We start from the raw sequence: 15,121 nt of genomic DNA, 5'->3' as shown, positions 1-15,121 counted from the left end.
TAGTATGGCCTGAAATGCTGCTGTCTTTCACATAATAACCTAGATGTATGTGAGGGAAGATGAAGCCCATACTGAACTGATATATTATGCAACCTATAAATGAGATGCAAAGATAAGAAAAGGTCAAAACCTCAAGAGAATTCTAAAAGGAATACTCTGCAGGATAAAGCCCAAACTAGAACCTAAACTTCATTCTCCTTGATTCCAAGTCCTCTTTGCTTCCTTTTGTCAATGCTACCATGCATGGGATTATGGTGGGTGAGAATTTCCATCTACATCATGTCAAGACTTTCTTTCCTCCCTCTCTCTCTCCCTCCTTCCCTTCCTTCCTTCCTTCCTTCCTTCCTTCCTTCCTTCCTTCCTTCCTGTCTTTCTTTTTGTTTGGAATGTTTAAACATCTTAGAGCTCTTTAAGTTATCTTACTTTCTGTTACTGAAATAAAGACATTGATATTATAATTATTGAAAATGGTATATTGGCTTGTTCTACATGTGTGTAACTGAAGGCCACCTTGGATAAATTTTCAAATATCACTTCTGATTTGAGTTTAAAACTTCGCAACAATGAAGAGGGGATTTAAAGAGCTATTTAAACATCCTTATGCTCTCTGATTGTGTGTCTCTGTGTGAGTGATCACTACAATAGAATCCTTCTTTATTCCCTGGTTTCAGCTAGAGCAATGCTAAAAGTAACTTACATTTAGAGCCAGTGGTGATGTGTGCCTCATGGTGGGGAAGAAAGATCGACAGTGTACCATCTCTATAACAATAAGTAGAAAGGTACATTCTGATAAAACAAGGAACTCCGGACTTGCCTAGAGCCATCAGCTATCTCAGCCCACATATATCCGTCTCATCCAGTCTCTCATCTCATCTTGCTCATCTGTTCTCATTTTTTGAATGGCTTGTTATCATCATCTTTATGAGTAAATGGGAAATGAATGCCCTGAGGATACCACTCATGAATACAAAGTCTCTTTTGTTCTACATAGGAGACACATAATGCTGCTGAATAATAATAACACACCAGAGATAAGAATTTAAGATTAGACAAGTTCTGCCTAATGCATTTATTATCTGAAGGCTAATGTTAGGAAAGTGGGGACAGGGCAAGGAAACGATTTAGAGGAAGTGACAGATACTGACTGCCTATTACGCATCTGGTACAGAACCCTTTAATCAGATACACTTTCAATTTATGGACTCTCAGTAAGTGAGCGAAATTATACTGCAATTAAAATCACCCGTCGCCATTAGATATGGTTAGGACAGTGTTAGGACATTTAGTCATTGTGTTTCTAGACTTGTGGACAGGAAGTAGGCCATGTATACCATTTTGGAGGTAATTTATTACCATGGGTAACCCTACATGTCAGAAAAGTAGCAACCTAAATAACAAGTTTTTTAAATTTTTTTTATTTTGCAATACAATTCAGTTCTACATATCAGCCACAGATCCCTTGTTGTCCTCCTTCCCACCCCCCTCACCTTCCTCCCAGCCTACCTCCCATTCCCACCTCCTTCAGGTTCAAAGCCTCCCCCACGGACTGAGATCAACCTGGTAGACTCAGTCCAGGCAGGTCCAGTCCCCTCCTCCCAGGCCAAGACATGCGACCCTGCATATGCCCCAGGTTTCAAACAGCCAACTCATGCAATGAGCACAGGACCCAGTCCCACTGCCTGGATGCCTCCCAAACAGATCAAGCCAATCAACTGTCTCACCCATTCAGAGGGCCTAATCCAGTTGGTGACCCCTCAGCCATTGGTTCATAGTTCATGTGTTTCCATTCATTTGGCTATTTGTCCCTGTGCTTTATCCAACCTTGATTTCAACAATTCTCGCTCATATAAATCCTCCTCTTTCTCGCTAATTGGACTCCCAGAGCTCCACCCGGGGCCTAGCTGTGGATCTCTGCATCCAGATCCCTCAGTCGTTGGATGGGGTTTCTAGCATGACAATTAGGGTGTTTGGCCATCCCATCACCAGAGTAGGTCAGTTCGGGCTGTCTCTCGACCATTGCCAGCAATCTGTTGTGGGGGTATCTTTGTGGATTTCTGTGGGCCTCTCTAGCACTTTGCTTCTTCCTATTCTCATGTGGTCTTCATTTACCATGGTCTCCTATTCCTTGTTCTCCCTTTCTGTTGTTGATCCAGCTGGGATCTCCCGCTCCCCCAAGCTCTCTTTCCCTCGACCCTCGCCCTTCATTACCCCCACTCATGTCCAGGCTGTTCATGTAGATCTCTTCCATTTCTTCATCATTGGGCGATCCCCGTGTCTTTCTTGGGGTCCTGTTTTCCAGGTAGCCTCCCTGGTGATGTGAGTAGCAGTCCAGTCATCCTTGTTCCACATCTAGTATTCTCCTATGAGTGAGTACATACCATGTTTGTCTTTCTGAGTCAAGATGATTTTTATAAGTTAGATGATATGAAAATTGATTAATTATGTATGATTATGGATGATGACTTATTTTTCTCAAAGAATGTATCCTACTTGTTATAACCAATCAAGGCATAGAGAGGCCTGAGTCTATAACATTGGGATTTACAGGCAAAACATGATGAGAGAATGATTGACAAATAAACCAGATTTTGCTCTAGTAGTTGTCTTTTACCTGCCTGCATCTCATTCCACAGTGATGGTGTAAAGTGTCACTTCTTTACTCTTCCTTGCTACTTGCTCTCCCTAATTCTACCAGGAGGAAATGGGCATTAGTCTGTGTATTCTTTTGCATTTTCCTGCAATGAAACATAGGAGATGATTCCTATGGTTTGTTTACAAGTTTATTTCCATGACCACACTGGATGGTCCTTAAGTACAAGGAACAGGATTCATCAATTTATATATCCTCAAATGCACAGTGCGTGAGATACATTTGTGGTTTTATTCATGGGATGAGATATGAGCTAGCAGTTTATTATGTCACTTCCCAGTGGGTTCTAATCGGCAGCTATTCTGAATCCACTGGATTAGGGTTTCTGGAATGAGATTATGAGTTTCTAAATGAAAAGGCTTTAAGCACCTAGGAGTACTGATGAAGTATATTTTCAATAATACCATCATGCCAGTGTTGATTTTGCAGGCTCAAAGCTGCTCAATGTAGACATTAATACCAATGAGGATTCAGTGATTGTTGACACTGTGTACTAAGAAGGAGTGTTCATGCATAGTCATCACTGGGAATTTGCTGGTTCCATGCATGCATTTTTGTATATATGTTTCAAAAAGGTTTATTAATTGAAAGAAGATATTTTATGTCACCTTAGATTAATTGTATCTAGGGATCTGAGTTTGTAATTTTCTCAGTTTCTGGACTTCAGAACACATGGAATTTTTATTAGTCTTTGCAAACTGATCCTTTGCAAGAACAGAAATTTCTGCATGACTGCAGCACATTCACCTGTGTTGTTTTATTTAATCGCCAAAGCTGCTCTATTAGTTTGATGTTATAGTTCCCACTTCAGTGTTTGAGGCAGTCAAATCTATAAGAACATAATTAACTTGATCAATGTCCCATAGCTAGTAAGGAGGGCTTGATTTCAAAGCTGAGAATCATTCTATTATACCATGTCTCTCAAAAAACGTGTATATGAGGGACACTGGAATTTTCATATAATTTGAGGAGAGAATATTATGTGGTGTGAAAATACAGTTCTTTGCAGTTGACTTTTATAAACACACTTAGACTAAGTATCTTAATGACAGAGTTATGCTTTCATCTTGGTAACACCATTCATTTCTACAGCTTTCAGTATCAACTGTATACCGATAGCTTCCAAATCTACATTCTGGCAAAGATGGAAGTTTCTCATTAGACAGATCCATCTGGATAATCCAGCAGAAGGTCAAACCGGGTACATTGCAAACTGAGTTCATTTTTGCCTTAAACCGATATTTTTTTAAAGCTCCTCTCACCTACTAGCTAGTCATTCATGCAAGAGAACTAAAACTCACCCTAGGTAACCACAGTTCCCTTTCTGTCAGGTCCGAGTGACTTTTACAACCCTTACCTCCTTTCTGTGTCTCTTCATGCTAGGATCACTTCTCGCAGGAAGGTTCTCATCATCTTTCACACCAAGTGTTGCAATGTATTCCCAGGTCATCTTCTAACCACTCATCTTACCATTATAGAACCTGTCCTCTATTTGGATGACATAGCAATCTATTTAAAAACAACATTCCATTACAGGTGTGCTGCTGTGCACCTGTAATCACAGTCCTTGGGAGGCTGAAGTAGGGGGATTGTGAGTTCCTGAACTGACTGAGATGCATAAGCACCTTCTCCAAAATAAATAAATAAATATTTTTCTTTTCTTTTCTTAAGATTATATTATAATTACATCATTTCTTCCTCCGAACCCTCCCATATGCCCCTCCTTATTGTCTTTCAAATTCATATACATTTAATTATGTTACATGTATATACGTATTTGTAAATACACACACACACACACACACACACACACACACACACACACACATATATATATTCCTAGATATAATCTGCTCAATCTATATAATGTATTTACGTTTTCAGATCTGATATTTATTTGTTGTTTATTTTTGGAATTTTAATTTAATTACCACATTTTCCCCTTCCCTTTCCTCCCTCCAAACCCTCCCATATAACACTCCCTACTATTTTTCAAATACATGGCCTCTTTTTTCATTAATTGTTATTGTATATATGTATCTATTTGTATATACACACATATATTCTCAAGTATATCTGGTTGAGTCCATGTAATGTTAGTTGTATGTATATTTTCGGGGATGACTATTTGGCACCAGACAACCAATCGGTGTGCTCTTCCTAGTGAGGACCACCTCTTTTGCTTCCAGCTTTATTCACTTGCCACTCTTTCTTTGTGTATTGTTGAAGCTTTATGAGCTTTTCTATGTGCAGTTTGGCATGTTCATTGGTGTCAGCCTTGTTCAGCTCAAGTTTGACTGCTCATATTGGTGAGACTTTATGGGTATAGCTCCTGATGTTACTAGGAGACACGATCTCACAGCAAATTCCCTGATTCTCTGTCTCTTGCAATCTTTCTGCCCACTCTTCCACAATGTTCCCTGAGTCTTAGGTGTGGAAACGTTTTGTGGATGTATCCATTGGGACTAACTCCATAAATCTGCATTTTGATAGGTTGTGGTCTCCATCTGCTGCAAAGAGAAGTTTCCTTGATGAGGGGTATAAAGACAAATGTTTATAGATTGTCGTTTGGAATTAGGCTGTTTTAGTAAATCAGTGGTTGTAGATTCTCCTCCAATAACCATGATTTCACTAGCACTGAGTAGTTAGCTAGTACCAGGCATGATATTCCTCTTGTTGAGTGGGTCTTAAGTCCAATTAGAGAGCAATTGATTACTGCCAAGGTGTATGTTCAACCAGTTCACCCATAGGGTTATTATGCCATGCTGCTCATGACATGATCCATAGGCATCATAGCTGGGTAGGACTGCTGCTTTCTTTCCTCCTTTGGAAGCTGCATGGTGCCTTCTGGCTCCTTGAAAGCTAGTCCTTAGGGAGGGGCATTCAGATCAGGGGTCTTTGGGCCCTGTTTCTGAAGTGTATTGTATCTTTAGCAATAGGGACTCAGCTTCTACTTTTGGGACAACCGAGGGCAACAGCAATAGGCTCTGTGTTTGGGGAATCTCTTAGCTCTATTAAAAAATTCAAGAGGGTTTCTCTATCTGGTGTTGAGGTTTTTTTTATGTGGTCTTTGGCTCTTGGAGGGATCATGTGTCAAGAGTTGATATTTTTTTAAATGATGTTTTGTCTTGTTAGAAATTTGTAACAATTTCTGCCTCATGAGCTCTTTGTTTTGTGGCAGAGGGAGGTCTGAATTAAAGGTGAATATGGCTAAGATACATTGTATATGTGGACAAAATTGCTAAAAAGTAAAAACAAAATATTCATAAGAGATGAATTCTTTGGCTCCAAACAAGTAATCTCCCTGCTGCCAAATTTAAAAAGAAAACTGAATGTTTTATCAGAATGTTATCATTTACAGAATTAAGGAAAAGTTGAAAGTGTGCAAGTCATGATTAAGTTTGGGAGTGCCGCATCTGAAAGACTGGCTCCGCTGTCTATACAGTCACTTTCTTCCGGCATCTGGGTGACCATGGGGTAGGAATCCTCTGAGACATGGTGAAAGTAAAGCCCTGAGGCTGACAGTCTCACGTGAACATCAGGATAGAAGTGGAGTAGACAGATCCTCCGGGGAAACTATGTGCTATTACATAAAACATAATAGTGAGAACAAAACAAAGCAAGTCTTTACTTTTAAAGTCTCCACTTCTTAAGACACACATGTCATTCAGGGTACAGTTACATGGGCCAACCAGCTTTGCAGTTGTACTGTGTGTTATATTTTTTTCCCTTGGTCTACAAATTGCATGGCAAATAGCCTACTTGCTTTTTAACCCTCATGTGTAATATCACTTGGTGTTGCTTTCCTTATATCCACCAGAAGGGATTGACAGAACCCTCTTTGCGCCTTTGTGAAAACCTTTTAAATGCCCAGCAATAAAAATTAGGTCAGGTGGGGCACTGAAATGGGTTCTTTATAAGTTTGCTTCTTGGCTACATTGGGCTTGTCTTTAAGGATTAGGACCATTAATCCTTGAATCCCATTACGTGACACGGCATCTGGAACATGTTCGAATTAGCCTTTTTTTTTTTCCTGTTTTCTGGGAGTCAACCCCAGGGCTGTTTGAACACTAGGCCCATGCTCTACTTGATGAGCTACATCCTTAATGCCCAACATTTTTTTTGAGTAAAATAGAGTGACTAATATTTACCTTCTTCAAAGTATTATAACTCTGGAAGTGCTGGGTATGTTTAGTTTGAGATAGCAGGCCTATTTCTTCTTTTCAAGTGCTTCTTGTGAAATGAAGTACTAATTAAACATTTTCTTAGCTCTAGAACAAATTCCTTTGCTTTCTCCATTACTTCCCATATTGAAATGGGAGTTTGGAAGTGAAATGTTGTTCTGACTCATATGTGGAGCCTTGTTCTGCAGAGAGAGAGAGAGCTTTCCGTTGGCCTTTTCTGTTCCGTCCTTGTGTCTTTGCGACATCATTTGCCTTTCTTCATTTTCTGTCTTATTTTTGGCTTTTGGGGAAGATTTGTTATTATAGAATTTGAAATACTGCTCCCTAGTCCACAAGGAAGCAGAAAGTTGTCCATACTGTCTCTTTGGGAGGCCATTCAACAAGAATAGAATCCAGGAAGGAGATGAGGCAAGGTTTCAGTGAATCTCTCTTCTTTCCAGGTTCAGAAGAACACTTCATATTGGTCTAATAGAAATTTCTGTGTTGACGACTGAGTTTGTCTAAATATACTGTTTCACAGCTCAACATACCATGTGCTCTGTGCTGCTGTATACATGGGGGAAAAAAGATGTTGAAAAAACAAGAAGAAAGTGGTACCCAAAGTATCCATATAATTACAATGAGATGTGAGGAGGCTAAGGATAAGAATAATAAAAGCTCAGACCTCAGCTAGTATCCCAAATTGTACTACAAGGTCCTTTTTGCATCTTATGGGTCTATAAAGTTTTTAATATTTTTCTATTTTTATCAGCATTCTATAATTAGATACTGAATCTGCATTAATGGCTATAGTTCTGCAGGTGAATATTCTTTCATCACTTGGACATTTCTATAACACACAACCAATTAGTGAAACCTCGTTATCCTTTCCTAGATCTCTACCTGTGCCACCCACCTCCATCATATTCTCTCCTCCTCAAAGATCACTCGCTTGGAAAAAGATATGGAACATGTTTTTCTGATGTTATGGATGGAGGCCTGGCTTTAGACAAGGGTCTCAGGTGAATGTTTAGATGGAAGAACAGATAGAGCAGGGAGATGTTCTCTGAGCTTGATATCAAACATTTTGTGTTACTTTGCTCAGTCACTTGATTCTTAGCCTTTAAAAGTAAATATGTTTGGTAAAAACTAAAATATGAATGATAGCTATAACTGCTATCATCAAAGACACTTGCAAAAATCATATACGATCACACACTAGCATACATGTGTTTTCTTTAGTCACTGAAATTCTTCATTCTAAAACATTGAGTTAACTCTGTGGAGGAGAAATAGGCAGCCTCAATATTTAGTTGATGACTTGATGTGTGAGGAAAGACCCCTTCACTTGCAAGTCTCTACCTGTCTTTCCAGTCCAACTAGTTTTCACCAGTTCCTGAGCCATCCTTGGGGATCTCTTATCAAGATACAGGTGAAGCCCAGAATGGGCAGAGGTGTGTTCACATTACTTAGCTTCCCTTATCGAAAATTGAAAATTTTTACCTGATAAATCAATACTGATAGAATCTAAGCCACTCAGGTCTGTTATTTTGGCAGGCCCATATTTCTGTTCTGTCACTCTGTCTCATACCCTTTGCCCCACATTGAAAAAGCCCTATCAATTCTAGATAAGGACAGGTGCTTCCCCTTGGATATACATGCCATTTCATTAGTTACTTTCACCAGGAGGCCACTTGTTGGAGGTCTATCTGCTGGAACTTCACAGAGTCCAAAGAGAAAATAAGCATGCTTCGGATTCTTTCTGTCTGCTCCAGGATGCTTGCCATTGTCCTATCCACTGCCCACAAAATAAAGGCGGAAGCCTCTCCACAGCTGGGACAATGAATATGTTCCCAAACACTGCCTAACTCTTATGAATGAAATCATCACCTTCTGCTGAAAACTACTGGCTTAAGGGAATCAAGCCATAGTCAAACATGTATCACATATGACATTTTCAGCATGGAGTTAGTTCCTCTCACAAAATTTAAAGCATTAATTTAGAGGTAATATATTAAATAAAGTAAGATATTATCAGCAGTAGATGACTTACTAGACACTGATAAATTGAGGTCGTTAATAAAATACCATAAGCAAGTGTGTTAGGACAATTCTTTCCATTATGCTCAAGACAGAGCTTCCCAGGAGATATGGTATGTACTGATATGGGTCCCAGAAAGAACCTGGACACATGCTGGCAGAACATGGTACATACAGGCCAAAGATTTAGGGCATTGTTTAAGATCTGTTTCTGAAAATCTCCACAACATTGGTCTAGGTAAACATTTTAAGAGCATATTCTATGTTTTCACTCATATGTAGGATATAGATTAAAATATATACACAAAGCATGAATGTAGAAGAGAGAAAATCCGGAGGGAGGAAAGGGGAGAGGAAAAAAGAAAGGATACTGGAGCATAAAGATAATCCAAGCACATGATATTCATATATGCATCTGTCATAATGAAACCCATTAATAAAAATTTCATTCATGTATGAGCTACATTCTATCACTGTGGGCTAAAATTTTTTTAATAAAAGAAAAAAATTTCATTCATGGATTAAATATTATGGGAGAAATAATTTAATCCTTTGTTAAAACAAAAAGGAAAATAAATAGAAGAGACATAAATAAATGTTTCCTAAAAGAATACACATAAATGACCAATAAATACACAAAGCACATTTAAAGTTATTATTATGTAAATAAAAAGTGAAACCATGAATGGTTGTGGCAGTTTGAATGTAATTGGCCCTCATAATCTTATAGGGAGTGGCACTATTAGCATGTGTGGCTTTGTTGGAGTAGGTATGGCCCTGTTGGAGGAAGTGTGTCACTGTGGGGACAGGCTTGGAAGTTTCCTATGCTTAGGATACTGCCCAGTGTCTCAGTTGATTTCCTGTTGCCTGCAAGATATAGGATTCTCAGCTTTTTCTCCAATAACACATCTGCCTGCCTGCTACCATGCTCCCCACCATGATGATAATGGATTGAACCTCTGAAACTGTAAGTGAGCCATTCTAATTAAATGTTTTCTTTATAGGAGTTGCTATGGTCATGGTGTCTTTGCACAGCAATAGAAATCATAACTAAGGCAGTGGTCAACTCATATCTGTTAGGACGGCTATGATCAAAAGGACAAAAAAAATAGCAAATATTTATGTTGATATGGAGAAAAGGGAAATTGTATGCTGTTGGTAGAAGTGCAAAAATATGGAGGTCCTTCAACATAAAAAAATAACTATCATCACATTATCTGCCTTGGACTGAGTTGTGTGTGTGTGTGTGTGTGTGTGTGTGTGTGTGTGTGTGTGTGTGTGTGTTATGTATGCAAAGACTGTATGTGAGTGTATGTACAAAGGGTATGAAATGGGTATGCTGAAGAAATACCAAGATTTAGAATTAGCGAGTGAAAAGATGAGAAACATTGAGAGAATTAATTTCTCATTCTAAACTTCTTCTTCCTCCTCCTCCTCCTCCTCCTCCTCCTCCTCCTCCTCCTCCTCCTCCTCCTCCTTCTTTTTTGAGGCATGTTCTCATCTGTCCCAGACTCACTATGTAGCTCATGATGGCCTTGAACTCCTAATGCAAGAGCCTCCATCTCTTGAGTTCTGAGTGTCACCACACCTGGGTGACTGGGTTCCAGTGATAGTACCAAGGACCTCATACATGGTAGGGAAGTTTAGTAACTCAGCACAAGACAAAAAGGTAGAATCATCAGCTACTGGGCAGGAAGTAGGACAGGAGATAGGACAGTGATACCAAGATGGTGAAGGATCTTTTAAACATACAGACAGAATTACACTTGTTTTTACCCTGAGAGTTGACTACTTAAAGGAAGTGACAGCATGAGGAGAATGAAGGGCAGAGCAAGGTCAGGGAATATATAGATGAAGGGTCTAAGTTATGAAATAGCCACAGAGAAGTTGAACCCTTGTTTTATAGGGAAATAATAGAAAGATTTATAAGTAAACAGTGATCCCCAGGCCATAGGACCAATACATTGCTTGGGGACAGAAGTCCAGGTTTCTGACTGTTAAGGCAGATCTTTTTCAATAGTCCACCTAGCCACTCTTGCTGAATCATTACCTGCTAGTTATTTATCCCACACCCAAAGGCAGTTACTGTAGTTAATGAATAAATACAGCCTGGCAAGACCCATTGTAAACCCATAGCTTCACAGACTACCAGACATCTCGACCTCTGAGTGTCCCCGACGGCTCCTTCCCCCACAGCTGCTTAGCAGGCAGACCTGACTTTTCTTGGCTAAAAATGCTTTCCAGAACGGACAGTTTCTCATTGATGCTAGGTAGAGACTTAGGTGGGGAGAAGTAAGGTCAAACTCAGAATATTCTTGCTAAATAGGGCTTTGGCAAGCCTAAAAATTAAGATGCTTATGGTAGGTAAATGAGGTGCAGATGGGAAATGAAGCCAGTGCATGAGTGTGTGATTCACAGGAGCTGCTGTCGGTGGGACAGATTTAGCAGGTGACGTTGGGAGAGCTTGGATTTAGTCACCATGCAAGTAGGTAAAATCGGTAATTGTAATTTTGACTTTTGAATTTTCTGCATGTTGTCAGTGTTTTTATAGTCATACTTTGGGACATACATAGACTAGGGGCTCTCTCAGATTTAGAAACCTAGATTTTTCTGAGGGACAAGCGATATTCCATTTATCATTTATACTTAAGATTTTAGATAGACCTTTTTGATGATCATATAAATTTTGTAATATTGTAGGAAATACACATATTCGACTATAGATAAATTATAATAGTCTATTTGTAACACTTGTATTATCTTGTGCAAACACTGAAAGTTTTTTTTTATTAATGTTTAACTATAAGAGGCTCAAGTAAAGAATCAGTTTCAAGGTCCAGGCTGAGGTGTCCTGATGATCAAAGATCAGGCTTTAAGGAAAAACCCTCAAGACTGGAATCGGAGATAGCTGAAAGAGGAAGCTGAACCTTCTTCCAGAGAATGTGGACCAGATATAAGATCTTAATCTTCTCCTATCTGATGGCAGAAATCTGTACAGAGACTCACTCTTTATTGAAAAGAGAAGTGGATCCAGGACCATATTTCACTAGAAATCACACCATTTTTGAAGGTACTCGGCACAAAAGGGCCATTTTCCAAGGGCAATACTGTAGACACTTTGGCTGTTGTGAAGACAGAGATGATGCCTGTGTCACTCAGTTCTATGAAGCCAATGCATTGTGTTACTGTGATAGCTTCTGTGAAAGGGAAAACTCTGATTGCTGTCCTGATTACAAGTCATTTTGCCGTGAAGAAAAAGAATGGTCTCCTATTAAACAGCCTTTAGACCCAGAAGGTAGGCTTTGGGAATTTGTTTGAACATGATCCTAGTCATCAGATCTGACAGCATTATGTTCCTTCTTTCCTCTCCTCTCCTCTCCTCTCCTCTCCTCTCCTCTCCTCTCCTCTCCTCTCCTCTCCTCCATTCTGTTTCCTTCAGTGGAATCAAAATGATTATTTCAGCACATTTTGTTGAAGTTTTAAGTTTCTTTGGTTCAAATGCAGGTCACCTGTACCATACTGGCACCACTAGGAAAGTTCTGGTCTGAGTGTAGTAAGTATGGGTCTGGATTCTGTTTTGAACATTCTTTCAAAATATGTGCTGTTTAAAACTTTCAGTAATGTACTCAGCATGACTTTCAAGCATTTGAGTGCAGTTTTCTTAGAGAATTTTGTGAAATTTAAAAACTTGATCATCTAGAACCATTGGACATTCTCCCCATGTAACATTTTACTTATTATTTTGTCAGACTCATGAACCTGCAACATTAGAGTATATGGTATTAGCATGACATTAAAACAAATTAAAGCAAAATAAAACTAGGCGTCATGCTTGCCTAAGGATAATAAATTCTTCAAGTATGTTTTTGTCTAATTTCACCACTTTGGAAATTTTGAGAATGTGATTCAGTTAGTAGAATGCTTGCTTAGCATGCATGAAGTCATCAGCACCATACAAGATGGACATTGTTAGCACACACCTGTTATTCCAGCACTCTAGAGGGAGAGGAAGGATGATGAGACATGCAAGGTCACCCTCAGCTACACAGTGAGATTGAGGACACCCTGGCTGCATGACAGCCTATCTAAAAAAAAATTAAAGAGAAAAGAGGGTTACATAGAATAGTCTTATAAGAGTCCAAGACCCAGATGGTAAATAGAAATGATGTGTGAGAAGATAACTAGAATGGTGGTATTTGCTACACAGATAAGGTTATATGAGTACAGGTATTAATTTTGGGAAGTTGTTACAAAACAGCTCCATGGACAAATGTACCCTATACACTTCCCTAGATGAAGATTTCATAGCACCAAATCTCTTCATCAGATGTTTTTGGTTAATCAGAACTCTGTGACACAATTATATATGGGTCTAGAACTTGTAGTCTATAAATGACTAGAACTTTTAGTTAGAAGGCACTTAAAAATTCTACTTCAATGCCGGGCGGTGGTGGCGCACGCCTTTAATCCCAGCACTCGGGAGGCAGAGCCAGGCGGATCTCTGTGAGTTCAAGGCCAGCCTGGACTACCAAGTGAGTTCCATGAAAGGCGCAAAGCTACACAGAGAAACCCTGTCTCAAAAAACCAAAAAAAAAAAAAAAAAAAAAAAAAAAAAAAAAAAAAATTCTACTTCAAAATGGAGATGGTATTGACAACTCTTGTTTTCAATAAACTCATTTTGTTTATAAAATTTAAAAATGTTTCTTTAAATGGCTATTTATTAGTTAGATTTGTCCACAGAATTTGCATTTAGTCTAGACTTTAATTTTGCCATCAGATATCTTATTAAACATTTACTTTATTTTACAAAGTGGCAGATACTCTACTATGTTTGAGAAGTCTAGTCTTCCTTCAATAATTCTTCAAGTATCATTATTGTGCCAGGCAATGTGAACGGTCTTATAGTTATAAACATTAGTCAAGTTGGATGAATAGGAAAAAAATTTAGGAAATTTACTGAGAGGCTGTAAATAGTGGTGCATTCTTTGAAGAAAAGAAGAGTGCTTCTATGGACTGAGGAAATAGCTTCAGTAATTAAAGTACTTGCCTTGCAATCACCAGGACTCTGTTTGGCATCCAGAAGCCACACACAAAAAACAGGAATAGTGGCACATGTTTATGATCTCTTGACTGGAAAGACAAGGGGTCTGGGGTTCAGTGGCCAGCTGTTCTATTATACTTCTTCCACAACAGAGACAGACCCTGTCTCAAAAGTAAGGTGGTAGCTCCTGAGGCATGATGTTGCGGTTAACCTCTAATCTATATACACACAATTTGGGTGATGTGAGAATATTAATATGTAGCAAACTGTATACTATCTGTCTCACTGGAGGACCAGTAAGTGTAAACATTCAAGCTGCCACATGGTAAAGAAGGAGCTGAATTGGAGAACAGTTTGCACAAGAGTGTTACAAACATGAGCGTGAAGACCATAGTACTATTTATCAACTGAAAGGAAGCCATTGTCTCTAGAGTCACAATGAGGGAAGGGTAGGTGACAAATTGGTTTTAGAAGCAAGTATATGTTGGGCATTTGGGATCACATCTGTTCACTAGAAGTTATCAAAAGATGCTACTTTGGAGTATGTTGTGTGAATCTTAGATGGTCTTTTAATAAAAAAAACCCAGAGCCAGATACCAGGGTGAGTGTCTCCGATGTGTAACAATGTAATAAAAGACTTTCCTATTCTCAGAGGACTCTACACTTAGTTGCTGCCATCTTGATGCTCTTGATCATCTGTAAGTATTAGGTCCCAATCTTAATTTCTGGCTTTGCTCCTCAACTAATGCATGCTTCAGATTTTAAGTAGTATGGAAGGGTGAAGAAACAAGGCATTATGGACAAGTCTTGCAATAATTAGGATCAGATGGTGTAGAAGCAGGAACTTTGAAAGTCTTACTCTAGAAGATCTTGGAAAAGTTAATGATACCTGGGAGCAGTAGTTGTAAGGGGAATGTACTCAATCAGCTAGAATTCAGGACATTAGAACTGAGTCATAAGAAATGAGTGGGTTATCTAGTGGATGAGTGGGCCAGATTGCATTTGAGCATTTTTCAGGGGTAATGTAACATGCTCGATGAGTTTGTAAGAAACTGCGTAGTGCAGAATCAGTAATTAGGCAGGAGGGAAAGAAAGGTCAGATAGGTACCCTGAATATTGCACTAGGACTTAAATGTTCAAGGTCTCATGTTGTATACTGCCTGTCTATAGATGTGTGTCTGGCCCCATAGACAGATTTTGCAAAATGAAATACATTAATTCTCCTCT

General features: G+C 39.0%; 1 protein-coding gene across 1 annotated transcript in view; it reads left to right on the top strand.

Annotated features, from left to right (window-relative positions):
* The first annotated feature begins 11,668 nt into the window (after positions 1 to 11,668).
* The window catches only part of Tinag (tubulointerstitial nephritis antigen), a 98,464-nt gene continuing 95,011 nt past the window's right edge, over positions 11,669 to 15,121 (top strand). The window contains exon 1 of the mRNA XM_052714804.1: positions 11,669 to 12,148. Coding sequence (XP_052570764.1) covers positions 11,794 to 12,148 — 355 coding nt within the window. The 5' untranslated portion in view covers positions 11,669 to 11,793. The remainder of the gene's footprint in view (positions 12,149 to 15,121) is intronic.

Source organism: Peromyscus californicus, unplaced genomic scaffold, assembly GCF_007827085.1.
Source record: "Peromyscus californicus insignis strain IS unplaced genomic scaffold, ASM782708v3 Scaffold_11__1_contigs__length_118956290, whole genome shotgun sequence".
Taxonomy (NCBI): Eukaryota; Metazoa; Chordata; class Mammalia; order Rodentia; family Cricetidae; genus Peromyscus; species Peromyscus californicus.
Note: the sequence above shows the minus strand (reverse complement) of the source record. Positions and strands in the feature narration are given on the sequence as shown.